Genomic DNA, 18,013 nt, shown 5'->3' on the forward strand with positions numbered 1-18,013 from the left:
TCTAAAAGCAATATATAAAGTTATTGGATCACATGAGATCATCGTAATCGACAGCATTACCAAATAATTTTTAGAATCTTATATGACTTTCAAAGTTCTCAATTTTTGAGTTCTTATGGTGAACGGCTTAGTTCGTTGACAAACAGCCTCCTAAAATAAGCAACTTCGCGAGTATCTTGGTCGAGCTCAATAGCTCAAAATTAAAAGTCAAATAAAGCTCTTTTTGAGACAGCTTTTTGCCTCCTCAATTTTTTTTAAACTATTTTTTTTTTTTTTTTTGATAAAAAGCTATTTTTTTAACCTGAGTTGTTAATATGTGGTGATTTATCAAAAAATTGTGATCTGACTTTCAAAATTAAATGAATTTATAATAATTTCCACAGTTTTTTTCAAAAATAATCATAACTGCTTCTTCAAATAACTACAGTTGCCTCATTCTGATCCTAAGATTAAATTCTTGAACAATTCAACTATAGATTGGGACCTGGTAACTAGCAAATTCAGATTCTTATGATGAATTGATTCATCGGATTCAGACTAATATTGTGTACAGTACATATATGCTAACACATGCAACACCGCGAATGCAGATCAGTCAGCATGCCAAGAAAAATAATTCTAGCTGATGTGGAAAATGAAGCTCACACAGAAAATTACACTCCTATCTCATACTTCACATTTTGTTAGAATGATATATAAAACTCATTAAAAAAGAAAGGTAAACGACAGGACTTTATTCTGGCAAGCACAATCCCTCAGCTATTCGGCAACTTGCTCTACCACTGGGACATTGTTCCATCTCTCATCCACTCCACTGCTCCGTAATGGAGGCAACGAAAAGACACTCACAGTAGAGCTCCCACTTCGTATCTCATTCAGCACCCGCAAGGCGGCTATGGTGCTCTTCATATAAAGACTCTCAATGTATTCTATCTCTTCAACTGCTTGAACCCCAAAATCTGCCATCGTGGAGCCCTGATTTGATGGCTTCTGCTCCCTCTCCTCGCCTTCATCACCATCGTTATCACCTTGATCATCAGAAATGGAAGGTTCATTCTTCTTTGGGAAAAGATGATCCAGCATCGCCTCACACTTCTTCACTAATCTGTACAGAAGGTCAGTGGTGAAAAAAGGCTGCTGCAGCACCTTCTGGATGAAAGGAAGTCGGATCAAAGCTCCAGTTATTTTGTCATACTTTTTCAGTATCTTCACTAAACCTGTTAAGAGAGTCACTTTTAGTTAAAAGGGAATCAACAGTCACCAAAGGCAAAGTAATCAAGTCAGAGTGGCAGAGGATAGATAGAAATGAGTAGCCACTGCCAGATATATAAATTTAAAAAATTTTAAAAATTCCCCTCAAAAGCTTAACCATATTCATATTGCAACCATCAAATGCATTCCAGTATTGATTATATACAAGAATGATAAAGCATCCAAACAAAATTGTAATATGAGATTAAAACAAAGGTAAAAAGAGCCTCTTCATCAGATTGACACAAGGTCAAAAATAGCCGTGTAAAAGAAGGAAGGGTAAAAATAAACTGAGGCAAAAATAATTTGCAGAAAACAGCAACCAAATAGAATATAAATAAGATTGTTGCTACACTCTTAAAGAAATCTACATGAAAAATCATTTTAACCCGCTTTCAAAGTTGTGCAATCCAATTTATGAGAAAATCATTCATTCTCGCTTTGAAAGAATTTTTTATTCGTCCAATTTAATTAAATTACGAAGTGCAATGAGTTTTTAGGACCTTTTTTTTTAATTAAGAATCCATAAGAGTTAAAAGAATGGGAGAGCTGTAGAAGAATATACTTCATAAGATAGATTGGGAAAACTTTGGTATCGAGATATTTTAACCAAAAAGCGGCAAATATTCAAACCCCTTGGATCAGCTCTGAGATGTGAAAATCCAAAGATTTGGAAGCTTATTATGACCAAATTTTGTCAGAATAGTCCAATATTTTGTTCTACCATACCAAATCCATACTATTCTCTGAAACTGATGACATACAAACATAAAGGAAAACAAAGCAGAATAATGAAGGGAAGGATAAACCCTCAATGCAGTCCAGTGATATAAACCAACATCAATAAAAAAAGCAAAAAAGTATCATTCAACTTAATAATCGGACGGCAAATTAAGCTCCACTTCCCTGCCGTACACCTGCAGCTGGCGTAGTGGAACCATGGCTGATTTACCTTCTAGTCCTTCTGCCTATTTCCCTTCTCATTACCTTTTGTCTATATATATTACTATGTATTCTACCTTACTGTTTTGATAAATAAAATTGAATTCTCATCCCCTGTCAAAACCTGCTTGTCTTTATGGTATCAGAGCAGGGCAACAAGCTCTATCGAGGGACTCTAGGCTTCCGATTGTCTCCAGCAAAGGTTCTTCTGCAGCTGAATGAAGATCAACAGTAGGGGCTTTCCACACACTGCAGTGTAGGTAATTTTCGTTGGTCCTTAATCCTAGCAATATGGAAGATTCAGCAACAACCAACCTACTATCATCTTCTCTCCCAAACACCCCAATGTCTACCCCTCCTTGAAATTTCTGATTTCCCACTCAAAATCCAACACTTTATAACAATATGCTTCAAACTCAATTCAATACTAAAGTCAAAATTCTGAGAACAGATGGCGGTGGAGAGTATAAAAGTCTTGAACTAAATAATTATTTAAGCAACAATAGAACTATCCACCAATACTCTTGCCCACATTCTCCTGACCAAAATGGAGTGGCAGAAAGAAAACATAGACATCTAATTGAAACTACTCGAGCCCTTCTTAATGATGCCAAACTACCTTATATTTTATGGTCAGAAGCTCTTCTCACAGCTACTTACCTAATAAATTGAATGCCAACCAAAGTTACAAAATAAATCTCACCGTATCAACATCTTCACTGGACACCTCCCACATATACCCATCTCAGAGTTTTTAGTTGTGCTTACTATCCTTGGACCAAACCTCAATCTCCTCATAAATTAGCACCAATGTCTACTCCTTGCATCTTCATAGGATACTCTTCCATACACAAAGGCTGCAAGGGCTACAACCCATCCACCAAAAAAATTATAATCTCAAGACATGTTACACTTAATGAGTTCACCTATCCATGGAAAACCATCCTCAAACCAACCTCAAATCAAACTCCTCCAGTCGAACCATCAATCTCGCATCTTATCCTCACACCATCCTCACTACCCACCCCATGCTCACTACCTTCCTGTCCTGCACTCGAGCACCTCACACCAACCGCTCCTCCACCAATTAAGCCCACCCAATTGCCTATCTTATCACCTCCAAACAGCATAGCCCTTCCCAAAACCCACCATATGACTACCCGATTGCAAATGGGTCATCTTAAACCTCCTCAAAAACTCAATCTCTCACATAACATCAATTTTGTACCCAATCCCACCTGTACTCAAGCAGCTAAATTTGCCCATTAGCGTCACGCGATGGCTAAAGAGTTTCATGTGCTACAAACACGAGGCACCTGGACACTTGTCTCTCCTTCCACTGATTCACAAATCCTTGGCTCTCGCTGGACTTACACAACAAAACAGAATTCTAATGGTACAGTAGCTCAGTATAAGGTCAGATTAGTCGCACAAGAATAAAATAAAGAGTTTGGAATAAACTATAGTGAAACATTTAGCTCCATCGCAAAGGTACCTACAATCTGTATACTTCGACAATCGTTCTACATCACAAATGGGATGTACTTCAATTTGATGTATCCAATGATTTTTTACATGGCCATATCACGAAAAGTTTCTACATGCGTAAACTTTCAGGATTTATTGATCCACAACTTCCCAAGCATGTTTCTCTCCTTCAGAAATCTCTCTATGGACTCAAAGAGGCACCGAGACAATAATATATTATGCTCTCCACATTCTTTATGGACAAGGGCTTCACCATTAGCAAAGCTGATCCTTCCCTCCTGCTTTACAATCAAGGAGAACTATTTTCGTTCTCATTCATGTGGATGATATGCTGATAACTGAAAATAACAATGAACTGAAAATAACAATGACACTATCTTTCAACTAGTGCCAACACTCAACTCCAAGTCCCAACTCAAACATCTTGGTGCCATATCCTGCTTTTTGGGAATTAAAGCTCACAGGTCACTGACATGCTTCAATTTTTTGCATATTTTATGCTTTAATTCTAGTATTTTTTTCCTTTACTTTCATTATTTCACGCTTTTAGAAGGTTGAGATTTGTATTTTATAGGTTTTAAGAGGACTAGCAAACAAATCAGAGCGAATCAGGAGACTTTGGAATAAATCAGCCTAGCATAACCATGTCGTGACCAGGGTCGCGCGACCTTCCTTACTCTTGGCGTAGCCAGGCCATTTTTTGGGCATGGTCACGCCATCTTTGTCGAAGACCCGCGCGCTTGGTGTCTAGGCTTAGCCACGCCTATAGGCGGTGTGACCACGTCGCCTAACCCAAGAGATTGACGTAATTACGCAACAAAGCAGGCCTGGTCATGCTACCGCATTTGCTTCAATTAGAAGGTTTTTATAAGCAGGATTTCGATGGTTTTGGAAAGATTTCAAACTCAGGCTTTAAAGAGTACATTAAGGAAGAATTAAAGGAAGTTTTTTTTTTGAGAGAATTCAGAGTACATGCTAAGGTTTGAAAGAGTTCTTCTTCTCCTCTACTGTTTTTGTATGATTTCTTTAACAAGCATTTGAGAGAATTATTTATGTTGCCCTTGTAAGAGGAGATTGACAAAGCCTGTAAGTCTTTTTTTTATTTTGATAAAGATGTTTCTTGCAGGTTTGGTTTCAATGAGATTTCATGTGTTTTTCTCTCAAAATATGAGCAACTAAATTAATTTTCGTGCCTCCATGATTTGTGGATGGGTACTCTGGCTTGATTTTTGTAGTCTATTTCTCATAATATGTTTGTTGCGCTTTGGATTGTTTAACATTGTTGGTTAAATTTCTAGCCTTCATTACTTCTAACCTGGCTAAAATCAATAGTGATCTACGATTTTGGAAGAAACGTAATGAAACGATTAGATTAACCACAATATCCGATTAAGATAGAAATATTTTATTACGAATCTTACAGTTAATGATGGGGATCTGAAAAATATTGGAGACGCCATAAAGATAAACGCAACATATCTTTGTGAAATTTCAATTCTGCTTCTAACCTAGGCATAGACTTAAGAAGAAAATATCATCTCTGGTTGACAACAACCACATAGAAGAAATTGCACAAAAATTAAAGCCAAGCATCACACTTGAATCACAGAGACATAATCCTCAACAATCTTGAAGAAACACCAAAGTAATTTGACCTCTTATTTTCTATCAACTCTGATAGATTAATTATTTCTCTTTTCTGTTTTCTAAACCACGCTGAACTAGGTTAAAATAGCTAGTAAATTGTAGCTTCACCTTTTCAGACCTGTTTCTCAAAACACTTCCTCATGCGAACGATACGCGGTAATATTGCAAACCGCTTATTACTTGACATGTATACTTGCGCAAAGTGGCCGCCCTCTTCAAGACAATTTTGCAGACGTCAATCACCCAACTCATGGTTTCTTACACAAAAAAAAAATAACTCTCAAATTTTATTAACTGTTGGAATGTTTGACTGTCGTCCAGTAAGCACTCCTCGACCTCTCAAACTACCTACAATAGTTGAGAATGGTAAGCCATTCCACAATCGTCAATTCTACCGGTAACTTATGAGCTCTCTTCAATATCTTACTATCACAAGACCGGAAATTGTGTTTGCTGCAAATCAACTATGTCAGCATATGCATGCACCAACAAAGCATCATTTCCAACTGCTAACTCGTCTACTCAAATATCTCAAAGGTACGCAACACTCGGGCATAAGCTACCCATGGGGATCTCCAACTTTGCATCAATGTCAACGCTGATTGGGCAAGTGATCCCAACACCAAGAAGTCTACAACAGGTTTTGCTACCAATTTGGAGATTGCTCCTATTTCGTGGACGGTCAAGAAACAAAATACAGTAGCTCGGTCTTCCACAAAGATGGAATATAAAGCTGTAACCTCAACCAGCGGACGTTCTAACCAAAACATTGCCCAAGAATTAATTTATCCATTTCACAACCAAGCTAATGGTTCACCCATGCGAACATCAGCTTACTGGGAAGTAATAACCATTTCTGACAGCAAATTCAGCTCCACTTTCCTGCCGTATACCTGCAGCTGGCGTAGTGGAACCATGGCTGATTTACCTTCTATTCCTTCTGCCTATTTTCTTACTCATTACCTTTTTGTCTATATATATTACTAATGTATTCTACCTTATTGTTTTGATGAATGCAATTGAATTCTCATCCCCTGTCAAAACCTGCATGTCTTGAAAACTGACTACCAAATTTGAATTGATTTTTGGTCAAATCAGGTGTGCATCACCATGATAAGGTTTTTTTATGAGCCAGCCTTCAAATCATGTAAATTTTTGTGCTACAGATAGAAGCTACAACAGATTAAGCAGATTTGTTCAAATGGAAAAGTTAACCGTCACTATTGTGTTAAAATAGAATATTATGAATGTTTAGGTGAAACTTTTATAGAACTATCTTTAAATCAATATGATATATGGATTTCCTATTAGACAACAAAAATGAAACACTCGCCAATTTAACAATGAAAAAAATGAAATGTTATAATAAACTTACTTTTTAAATGAAAAAAGGTGAATTATGTTTATTATGCGACAATAGAATATCATGAATGCTTAGAAAAAAAATTAATAAAACTTCATTAAATTCATATGCTAAATGGATTTACTATCAGGCAACAAACAAATGAATACCAACCGATATAACCAAGGAAGAAATGATATAATGGATGGCAATGAGATGGTTTAGAGTATCACCAACTTAAGGTACTAAAAAGCAAACTTAAGGGGATATTGGCAAACAATAAGGGACAGAAGATGAATTAATAAAGATAGTTCATAGAATTAACATACACTGTTAAAAGGAAAAAAATCTATGCCTGCAAAAAAAAATTACACAGAAGAATTCCTCATACTCAGTGGGAAAATAGGAATGATCAAAGTTGAAGGATTGATAAAAACAAACATGGGGTAAAGCTAATGATGATGAAGGTGACTTACGGGCTACGGCAAGGTCCAATTAAATTAGATGTAAACTAATTGAGCCAATTCTCATAATGTATTTAGATATGACTCACCATGTAGACTGTGTTAAGATACCACATCAATGGTTAAAAAAATACATTGGCATTTAAATATTAAGTAGTCTGCCATCGGGCATAAGTTATGCTGTTGAGTTGAAAATAGATTTGATCTTCGATGCATAAAAACCAACTTTTATCTCTCTTTGGTCTACACTCTCCATCAAATGTTTACTGGGGATCAAGTGATTCGTATGACTTATAGCTCTCGGTCTTGGGTATTCATCTATCATGGTCGAGCAAAATTCAAGAGTGACTCATAATGCCACCAAAGAGTTAATTAGGTTCTAAGCATGACAACCAAAGAGTTTGAAAAGCATCCGTTGAAAAAGGAATGATGGACAATGTGAATGGAAGGTTCTATGCATGACAACCAAAGAGTTTGAAAAGCATCCGTTGAAAAAGGAATGATGGACAATGTGAATGGATGAAAAGTGAGGAAAAGATCGTTGATGCAAGTGAGAGTATTGAAATGTCAAATGTTCCTCACTTCTGAGTTGAAAGTAAGTATGACCACCAGCAGGCGCATAACTTTTCCTCAGTCAGTTCACACCCTCCCAAAAAGCATTAGCAAACAATTTTTTTAGTTGAAATAATACGAACTTTATGATGGACGTGTAATAAAGTTATGAAAAATTAATTAGAAAATGATTATACTTAAAAGATGGTGAAAGTATAACTTACTCAATAAAAGTAGTATTTATACTAAGAGAATAGATTATGAAATCTTCGCATCTACATTAGATGGTAGCTCATGCGCCAACAAGCCTAGGAGGTAGAATTAATTGAGTATAAACAACTGGAAAGAAAAGGAAGGAAAAAAAGGAATTTGGGAAGCAATAGAACAAGTTAATTCTAGTAAACTATATATATGAAGCTTATTGTAACAATCAAAAGAAAAACTCAAGTCCAAATGTGTAATTATAGAAAAAAATAACAAGGAAAAGAGAAATTCAATCGACAAATGCCAATTTGCTGGATGCGAAGAATGCAATGAAAAAGAAAGGGAGACGAGCGAGCTGTGCGGCTTTGACTCCCATAAATCATAACAGATAGTAGAGGAGTGAAAGGAGCGAGGAGAGGATTAAAGGTAAAACAGCAAGCAACATTGATTACAAGCTATGGCAAAAGCGCGTGCACTACGTGCAACACCGTACAGGTTCAAGCAGAAGCTTTACAGTGAAATTGAGTGCGAGCAAGGATAGACATGGGCAATGGTAATTGAAGTTTTCTCTAAAGTAAACAACAACAACAACACTAAGTATGTATGTGTTGTTGAGATTTACTTATGTAAGGGCCTAATTAATAAAGCTACCTTAATTTTATGATTTTAAAGAATTGATATATAAACAAAGATTAAGTTACAAGAGCGCAAAAATATGTTAATAATCATTATTTTAAGATATTAATTTTGCTGTAAATAGCAACTTGATTTTTGCTTAAGAGGAAAACATGAGTAAAAAATTATAAAAGATCATTTGTTTAGAAGCGAATTAAAATAAATTTAGTATTAAAAAGGGATAGATGTATTATAGTATTTTGGAATTTGTTTAATGCAAATATCTTAATATTGATTATGATGTTTGATCATCAAGGAATGATTGCAGTTGTATTGATTTAAAAGGTAAAGACTTAAATCAGAAATCAAAATTTGAGGTGGATAATTTTATTTCTAAATTATATTAATGCTTCTTATTCTGATTTATTTTTTTATTCATTTTTTTCATTTATGTTATATATTCATTTGTTATATACCGCAACTGATCATTAATTCATATTGTTAAGAATGAAATGTGAATGTCAATATTACTTTATGAATTACTCCATGATAATTTTCTCAAAAAAAACGTTAGATGATTATAGCATGATTTTAACTTCTTATAGAAGAGCATTTAGTAATTAGTAGATAAGCATATGATGTCTCATATGGAACTAGTGCATATATCATAGAATAAAATAAAATGATCATCATTGAAATTCACCCTCTTATTAAACTAGTCGAGCCATCAATGTACCCGCAAGTATAGATGTTTTGTTTTTCATCTCAGACAATATTGAAATTATAATCAAACTTCAATGTACCAATGTACCCTCCTGTTATATTGGTCGAGACATCAATGTACCCACCACTATAGATGTTTTGTTTGTCGTCTCAGACAATATTGAAATTAAGACCAAACTTCGTTGTACCAATGGGGGATGTATCAGACATGGGTAAGTCTATATCCATCTCAGACAATAGCAGTTCTATTATGCCCTATTATGTCGACGTAATACATACTAGACATGAGTGTGATAGGTTTAGAAAATACTCCTGAGACATGTATTTAATAAAGAATGAAAAAACATGAGTATGAAATGTTATGTTCATTTAAAACATAAATGAAAAGATAAACAACATGTTTATGCCATCGTACATTATTACCGCTTATAAATTTAAGATATGATATGATTCATTACATAGTTGAAACTAAGGACTAGCATGAATGATGGTTATAAATGACTATATACAGGGTATGGATGTATTGATGTATGCTCAAATACATGCATATTTATATACATTGGATAGAGGATTAACTCAAATATTAAACATCAACAAAAGACTGGACTTGAGTAAAAAGGGTTGATGAAAATGAAGCGGTGAATCTCAGTTGGATCAAGCCAAACTAAGATTAAAATTCCATGGAGTAGAACTCAATATGATTTGAGTAAAAAGCAAGTTGGCAGATCTTCTTGTTTGTAGGATTATTTTATATAATATAATTTCTTTAAAAAGTATAAGGCTACAATCAAAATGCAATAATATCATATTATCTTTGAAAAATTTTTTATCTTAGCTCATTTAAAGAAGATATTGTCAAAGTAAGATACAGGCTTTACTTCTAGTTTTGAAGGTGATCGATCATTACAAATCCAAAAAGAACTCAAGTCCTAACAAACAATTTTTCAGTTTACTGCTATCTAGACTTTTTGCCAACCCCACATTGTGGGATAAAGGCTTGTCGTCGTCGTCGTTGTTGTACTGCTACTATCTAGTTGTTTGCTTGACATTGTTTTCAGCTAGTGTTATGCGTTAAAGCACTTGTTTGTTTCCATGTTACATAACATGCGTTTGCCTAATTGCTATCCAAATATAGAAGTTGTAGCAGATGTTTTCAATATATAGATAAATATATAGATAGATAGAAAATAACTGCTAAATACATAGACACATGTGTATAATAAAAAAATACCAGTGTAATTGAGAGCACTGTAGTTCTCAAGGAGGACCATCTCGCCATGGAAATCAACGATCTCCCTGCGTACCATCATCATGTCATCCTTGGAATCCAGTTCCGCGGCCATTGCAACTCGGTCCTCCAGTTCCTACAAAATAATGATATCATTACAGCAAATATAATGATAAACCAGAACGGTTAAGCTCATTTGCGGCACAGCTACAGTGGCTTGTTAAGTTGTCAAATATAAACAGAGTTCGCCATAATATCATACAAAGATGAACACTAGAAATTAAATGTAGGATCACGATGACCTCTATTGATTGCAAAGTCTCAATAAAGAATGTTTGACGGCACTCCGAAATAAAAATATCAAAAAAATTAATAAAAGAGACGGATATTGATGGTCATGCCAGGGAACAAGAAGGAATGGAACTTCAATTTATACGGAATATTCCGTTTATATATGCACGAACGTTATGTCAGATCCGATCATCATCTTTCCTAATTGTTCTTCGCCGGAAGGCCTGGTCACGAAAATTTCAACATTCAATGACCATTACCCGTAGGATTTCTAGACGAACCTTTTGGCGGATGATGTACTCCTCTTCCTTCTCGACGAAGAACGAGTTGAACTTCTCGAGCTCAGCCTCCAGAAGATTCAGGAAGTCCTCCTCCTCCCGCGTCAAGGAAGCCCCCATTGTGGAGGATAGATAAGGATCTCCTCCGATCGTAAAGTCGGAGGGGGCTTTGGCAATGTCATTCCATTTATCCAAGCACGGCTTCTTGCTAGGGCGTTCAGAGATGGTGTCGAGTCCGATAAGCTTGAGGCGCTTCTTCAGCTCCTTGTAGGAGAGGAACTTGTCCCTCCACTCCGGCAACGTCTCCTCGATCTGGTTGCTCAGACTCTTCCCAAACTTCATCTCTCTCTCTCTCTCTCTCTCTCTCTCTCTCTCTCTCTCTCTACAAAAATGAGGAGAAAAGTAGACAGGAGAAGGCGACGGTGGAATCGATTGATTAAATAAGCAAAGAGGGTGGTTGCCGTGGAAATTGAAACAGAGGCGAGGATCGGGAATATGCGAGGAGGACGACGGGAATATTCGGCGGTGGAGGGAAGTGAGCGAGGGATATTTCGGGTTTTATTCCTTTCATCCTCATCTCCTCTTTCAATCGTGGTCCCCCAGCTGGTGTGTTGGCGGGTGCGGTCGTCGATGCCTATCGTGTGTGCTGGTCCAAGAGTCCATCGAACCGCGACTCCCGGTTCGACCGCTTCCGCCTAATCCCATATCGCAATGAAAGATAACCGCGTCCTCTATAATTTTCATAATTAGTTAATACGAGAATAATTGGTATCAAGATCTTCAAAATATCGATCGGTTTAAAAGCTCTTAAATTTATGTGATAGTACACTAGTGAAGGCCAACATGACCACCTCAGCCGACTGGCCCCATAACTAGTCTGTCAACTAAATCGACCGACCACCTCAGCCACCCAGCCACCTCTGACGACCGGCCACCTTAGCTAGTCAGCCAACACAGCTAGCCGCCCAACTCAGCCAACTGACCACCTCAGCCTAGATGACCGAAACAACCCGGGCGGCCGACCCAAGGACTAGTCGAGCAGATGAAATCCATACGAAAATATATCATAATTAGTTATAAATACAAAAATGCATATTTGTAACGCTCTTATTAAAATAAAGTCAAGCATGTAGTTTCAAACATTTATTACATATTCCATAAATATGGGTCCAATACAAGTAACAAAGGGGTTTTTGGGTGTTCTTCTCTTTATTTATGTCTTTTATAGAGAGAACTCTCTCCCCTTGCCTCTTGTAAAACATTTCTTTTTTTATATAAAATGGGTCGTTGAACCCAAGAATGCCCCAATTTACCCCTATGGGGAAAGTCTGTGTGTGTTCATTCCTTCTCTTTCTCCCTCTCTGCATCTCTCTTTCTGTCTCTGGTTTCTACCACTCTGATCTTTGGTCATGCTTCAGAAGACAAATCTGGATTCAACACCATTAATAATTTATGTATAATTCATCTAAAAATCAATTAAAAGAGTTATGATGGTCAAATTTAATTTTGATTAGAATAATCTGGCTTTTCCTTAATTCAGATAACATGCAAGTATGAATTTTTGCAAACTTTTTTTCGCATATTCACACTCCATTTCTTTCGATTTCTTGAGACATTCATATGCTCGGGATGGGGGACAACTTAGTAACCCCGTTAGGATCCTACAGCCCATGCACTACACATCATGCACTTAGATGTTGGTTAGACAATACCTTATAATTCGTATTTAAAAATTATGGTTAGTGTGCAGTTATGGATTTTTGGTACACAGCTATTATTATTTGGCTTTGGTCCATTTACACAATATTTTCACAACAAATCACCACAAACAACACTAACAAATGAAAAATAAACACACAATTACTTTAAATGCAACAAATCCTAACATTCAAACAGATAAACTTGGATTGCTTCCCAAGAAGCGCTTAGTTTAATGTCCACAACCCCACAATGCTAGATCTTCTGATTAGGTTGACCCAAAGTTAAGGATTCAATAAGACCATGTTTCTCTCCCTCTAAATAAGGTTTTAACTTTTGTCCATTTTCCTTGAGCTCCCTTCCACAAACATGATCAACAATATCAACTGCTCCGAAAGGGTAAACCTTTACTACAGTAAACAGCGACCACCTGGATTTAAGTTTTGTTGGAAGTAGTTTCAACCAAGAATTATATAACAAAACTTGCTTTCCATGCTCAAAAATTTTTCTAAGAATCTTTTGATCATGTCATTTCTTTATTTTTTTCCTAATATATCTTGACATTTTTATAAGATTCCTCAATAATCTCATCAAGTTCATTTAGATGTAGTAATTTTTTCTCACAGTATCTTTCATTTCATATTAAAATTGAACTCTTTAATCACCCAAAATGTTTTATGCTCAAGTTCAATAGATAAATGACAAACATTCCCAAATATGAGTCTATAAGGAATATTCCTATAGAAGATTTAAAAGCAGTCATATAGGCCCATAAAACATCATCAATATCAAGCCCAATCCTTTATATTAGGTTTGACAGTCTTCTCTAGGATTCATTTTATCTCTTTATCGGATACCTCAATCGGTCTGCTAATTTGAGGGTGATAAGCATTAGATATCATATGTTGTATTCCAAAATTTTTAACAAGTTTCTCCATCATCTTATTTCTAAAGCAGCTCCACTCATCGCTAATAATCATCATAGGTGTCCCAAATCTGTTAAATATGCCCTTCAAGTATTTAGAAACACTCTAAGCCTTACATTTAAGGAGAGGAACAACCTTAATCCACTTCGACACATATTCCAATATAATTATAATATGGGGATTTCATAGCGAGGGTATAAATAGTCTCATGAAATCTAAACCCCAATCGTAAAAAATTCTACTTCCAACGTATAGTTGAAAGACATTTCATTTTCTTTAGAAATATTGCATACTCTTTGACATTTATCGCAAGCTTTAATATAACCATTAACATCTTTAAAAATAGTGGACTAACAAAATCCTGATTGCAAAATTTTAATTGTAGTTATGTGAATCCCAAAATACCCTCAAAATTCAGAATCATGAAATTTCCTAAGCATATCTTAGGTCTCTTCTAAGGGTAAGCCTCATTAAACACCTGGTCTTTACACTTCGTATAAAGGTAAGGGTCATCCCAAAAACAATATCTAACAACATGAATAAACTTCTTCCTCTAGTGATACGACAAATAATAAGGTAAAATACCACTAACAATAAAGTTCACTATGTTTGCATATCACAGAACGCTAAAATTTGAAATAACAAGGAGTTGCTCATCAGGAAAATTTTCGTAACTATCATCATTCAAAGCATGAAAATCCCCCTGATCAAGCCTAGATAAGTGATTCGCTATTTGATTTTCAGAACCCTTTCTATCCACCACTTTGATATCAAATTTCTGCGCCCCCATCTTATCAATCATGGTTTAGTATTCCTAGAGATTAGATATTGAATTACTGAATGATCAGTGAAAACAGTGCATCTGGTTCTAATTAAATATGGTTTAACTTATCAAAAACATATACTATAGACAAAAACTTCTTTTTAGTGGTGGTATAGTTAATTTGAGCATCGTTAAGGGTTTTATTGGCATAGTTTATCGCTTTAAAGACCTTAACCCTCCTCTGATGTAACACCACCCCTATGACATAATCACTAGTGTCACACACAAGCTCAAAAGAATACTTCCAATCAGGTGAAATAATGATAGACGCGATGACTAATTTTTCCTTTAACAAATTGAAAACATTGAGACAATCTTGATCAAAATCAAATGGGACATCATTTTCTAAAAAATGACAAAGGGGTTTGGTAATTTTATAAAAATATTTAATATAAAAATGCAATTGGGTCTATAACTGGAGACTGCAAATGATGCCGAAAATTGGGTTTATCGTTGGAGATTGCAAAATAACAAAGAAACTGTAAATAGATACGCGAAAGCTATGAATGGATCAGAACTTGCTCTGATACCATTTTAAGAATTTCAAAATAGAGAAGGAGAAGGGAAATAGAAGAGACAATGGAAAAGTGGCTAGAGTTTCAATTGTCTCAATCACCTCCTTATAAGAGATAAAGATAAACATATATACAATAAGCAAGAATACTAAACAACACTTGAGTAGGGTAAAATAATAGAAATATAAAGACGATAATATCTAACAAATTTGAAGGTAGGCCTTGATGACTTTTGGCCATCAGCACGTGCTCACTAGTTTGGTGATGACAGACCGAAACACATGAGGACGATGTGAAGACTTCTCAATCAAGCCTACATATGACTTTACTTCAATTCTTTGGCTCGCAAGTCTTATTTGTTCGGCGATGAGTTCCCTTTATTCTGCTTCATTCAAAGACATCCTTCTTTCAGCTCGGTGTACAAATATCCTTTATTCAACCTAATTTATGATTGTCCTTCGTTCGGTCAGTTACATAAGTTGGCTCGCCTACCGAAAGAAATGTCTTATCAGAACTTTGAGATGTTCCTCTCTTGACTTAACATCAACTTTTACTTCCAGAAAGTAAATCAGTTTTCTACTGAGTCTTCATATACTATGACCGTGGGTCCCATCTGTTTGTCGTGTATCTATATTTTTTTTGAGATTCGTGTTGTCACGATCCTTTCTTATAATTACATTATTATTTGTGATCAAATTATTGAGAAATAAGAAAATAATGAAAATAAAAAGTTATCCACATATTCTTACGTTGTGCTTAGAATAATCTAAAATAAAATCATAGAAGTTTACTTTGAAATAATTGAAAAATCAAAATAAGCAATTACACTTGATCAATTTTAATGACCTATAATTATAGGCATGAATATATATCAATTTATTCACGTAATATGAGCTATATGATAAAAGTAAGCTTAAAATCGAGTAATAACTTTTTACTGCAAAAATTTACAAATATTTGAATTGTTGCATAGGGGTTATCAACAATAATCAACTTCTTATGAGAACGAAAAACAAGTAGAAATACTAAGAGTTTGTTTGGGGCAACTTTTGATTATTTATAATTTGTTGATAAGCAAATTATTCTGATAATCTGCAGATTATTAGAATAAGCTGGCTTGCTGTTTGTGGTAGCTTATTCAGAATATCTTACTGACAAATGTGTGTTGGATAAATGACCATTCTGTCATGTTTGGTTAAGCTGTTTGCAATAGAACTGTATGAGTACACAAATAGATAAAACAGACCCCGCAAATCATTCATTAACACCTCATTATGTCAAAAGTAACTATGTTTTGAAGGGAAAGTGGACAACCCATAGCAAGAAATTTTAGTTTCAATGCACTTACATATTTACTCTCAGTGTCAATGCATTTACATATCTACACTTAAACTTTATAATACCGAAAAATTTCAAATCACATAGCCAAAAGAAAGAGCCATCATCAATAAAAATCTTCAGGACAAAGAGTTCAAGATTCAAAACACGAAGCAATCCCTAGCCAGGTAAAAAAAATTTTTGGAATCCTTTTAGGTGAAAATGGAACAAATAATCATAAACCAAAAATAAAAAGAACTTCCTCAGAGAAGTTTAAAAAATGGTAATCCAGGAGCCTTTGCGATGCAAAAATGAGAATCCAGAAGTCTTTAAAAGATGTGAATCCAAAAATGCTTACAGTCATTCGATTCTCTTCGATCCTCTTCTCCACAAAAAGCTGGCCTTTCGAGCTACGATCTTGTTCGGATCCCGCCGAGCTTCGCGCGAAACAATGAAGGGTTTTTGTTTCGCGAGAGAAGGGCAGAGGGGACGCGAAAGGGCAAAGGGGATCTAGATCGGGATCGGGATGGAGGAATCGCCGATCAAGGGGAAGCGGAAGTGCAGAGGGGATCGGGATCGGGATCGGGACGGAGGAATCGGCGACCGAAGGTTTTTGTTTTGCGAGAGAAGGGCAAAGGGTAAGCGGATGAGATCGAGATGGAGGGCTTCTGTGTAATAAACTCGAACGAGAAATGGAAAGCGGGATGCCAGGTGTGGCCCTGAATAACGAACGATCCGCGTCCGACGATTTCCTACCGCGATACAAACGTGTGAAACAAACCCTTTGTCGGAGTTTTTAAAACGCTGGCCGCAGTAATAAGCTGCCCCAAACAGACACTAAGCATCAAGTGAAAATATTGACATAACAATGATCCATTATATCATAAAAATCATTGCATTGAAAAAAAAATGCTTGCGAGAATGATAACACAAGTTAAAAAAATTTAATGATTTAAAATTGCCTAAGAAGAGAAAGAAATTTGTATTTCTAACTAACAAGTCGCACGTTTAATATCTCAAACAAGGGCTAACAATCATAAACCAACTGTTTAGTAAAGATAATATAACTTATTCGTTTGGTCGAAGTCATGGAACTATATCTCAACTCATCTAACCAAACACAGTACAATTAACAAGGACAATTTATAATAAGGAGAGCTATTTAATTAAGCAAATTAGCATTAGGGCCCGGATTAGAAAAAAAAATTTAAGTGACATAATCCACACTTTATATTAAAAAAATAAAATAAAATGTGGGTTAATTGCACTTTTTATATTGAAAAAACAATTTAAAATGTGGGTTATGCTCAAATTTTTTTAAATATTTTTAATTAAATGATATATTTAATGATATTATAATTATTAAAAATCCTGAAAGAGAAAAAACTCTTGGGGACTAGCCCAATTGAAATAAACTACTATGTAATTGTGAGTACACAAGTTCATTTTTTTTCAAAGTTAGGAAAGATGGAGTTGTTAAGTTGATATATAATGATAGTTCAACAATAATAGCTATAATGGGTTGCTAAGACCATAGTCGATGGCTATGAAGGTAGTAGCTCACCCTGAATGTTGTAGACACTGATTGTAGCGCCAACTTATCGTAGAGACTAGTTGAATTTTTTGACAATAATTAGTTATGTAAGTCATAAATGATTGCTACGTGATGTTGATTGGCCACAGAGGCCATAACATGCAGCTACGGGAGC

The 18,013-nt window shown here is 35.5% G+C and overlaps 1 protein-coding gene across 1 annotated transcript; it reads right to left on the reverse strand.

The window, feature by feature from the left end:
* Window positions 1-468: 468 nt before the first annotated feature.
* LOC110033123 (SPX domain-containing protein 1) lies at window positions 469-11,631 on the reverse strand. Its single transcript, XM_020736994.1, has 3 exons — window positions 11,029-11,631; window positions 10,460-10,592; window positions 469-1,217 (listed from the first exon to the last, which is right to left on the reverse strand). The coding sequence occupies exons 1-3, from the start codon at window positions 11,365-11,367 to the stop codon at window positions 760-762; spliced, it is 930 nt and encodes a 309-aa protein (XP_020592653.1). The 5' UTR covers window positions 11,368-11,631; the 3' UTR covers window positions 469-759.
* Between the last annotated feature and the right edge of the window lie 6,382 nt (window positions 11,632-18,013).

This window comes from Phalaenopsis equestris, unplaced genomic scaffold (assembly GCF_001263595.1).
Source record: "Phalaenopsis equestris unplaced genomic scaffold, ASM126359v1 Scaffold001093, whole genome shotgun sequence".
NCBI lineage: Eukaryota > Viridiplantae > Streptophyta > Magnoliopsida > Asparagales > Orchidaceae > Phalaenopsis > Phalaenopsis equestris.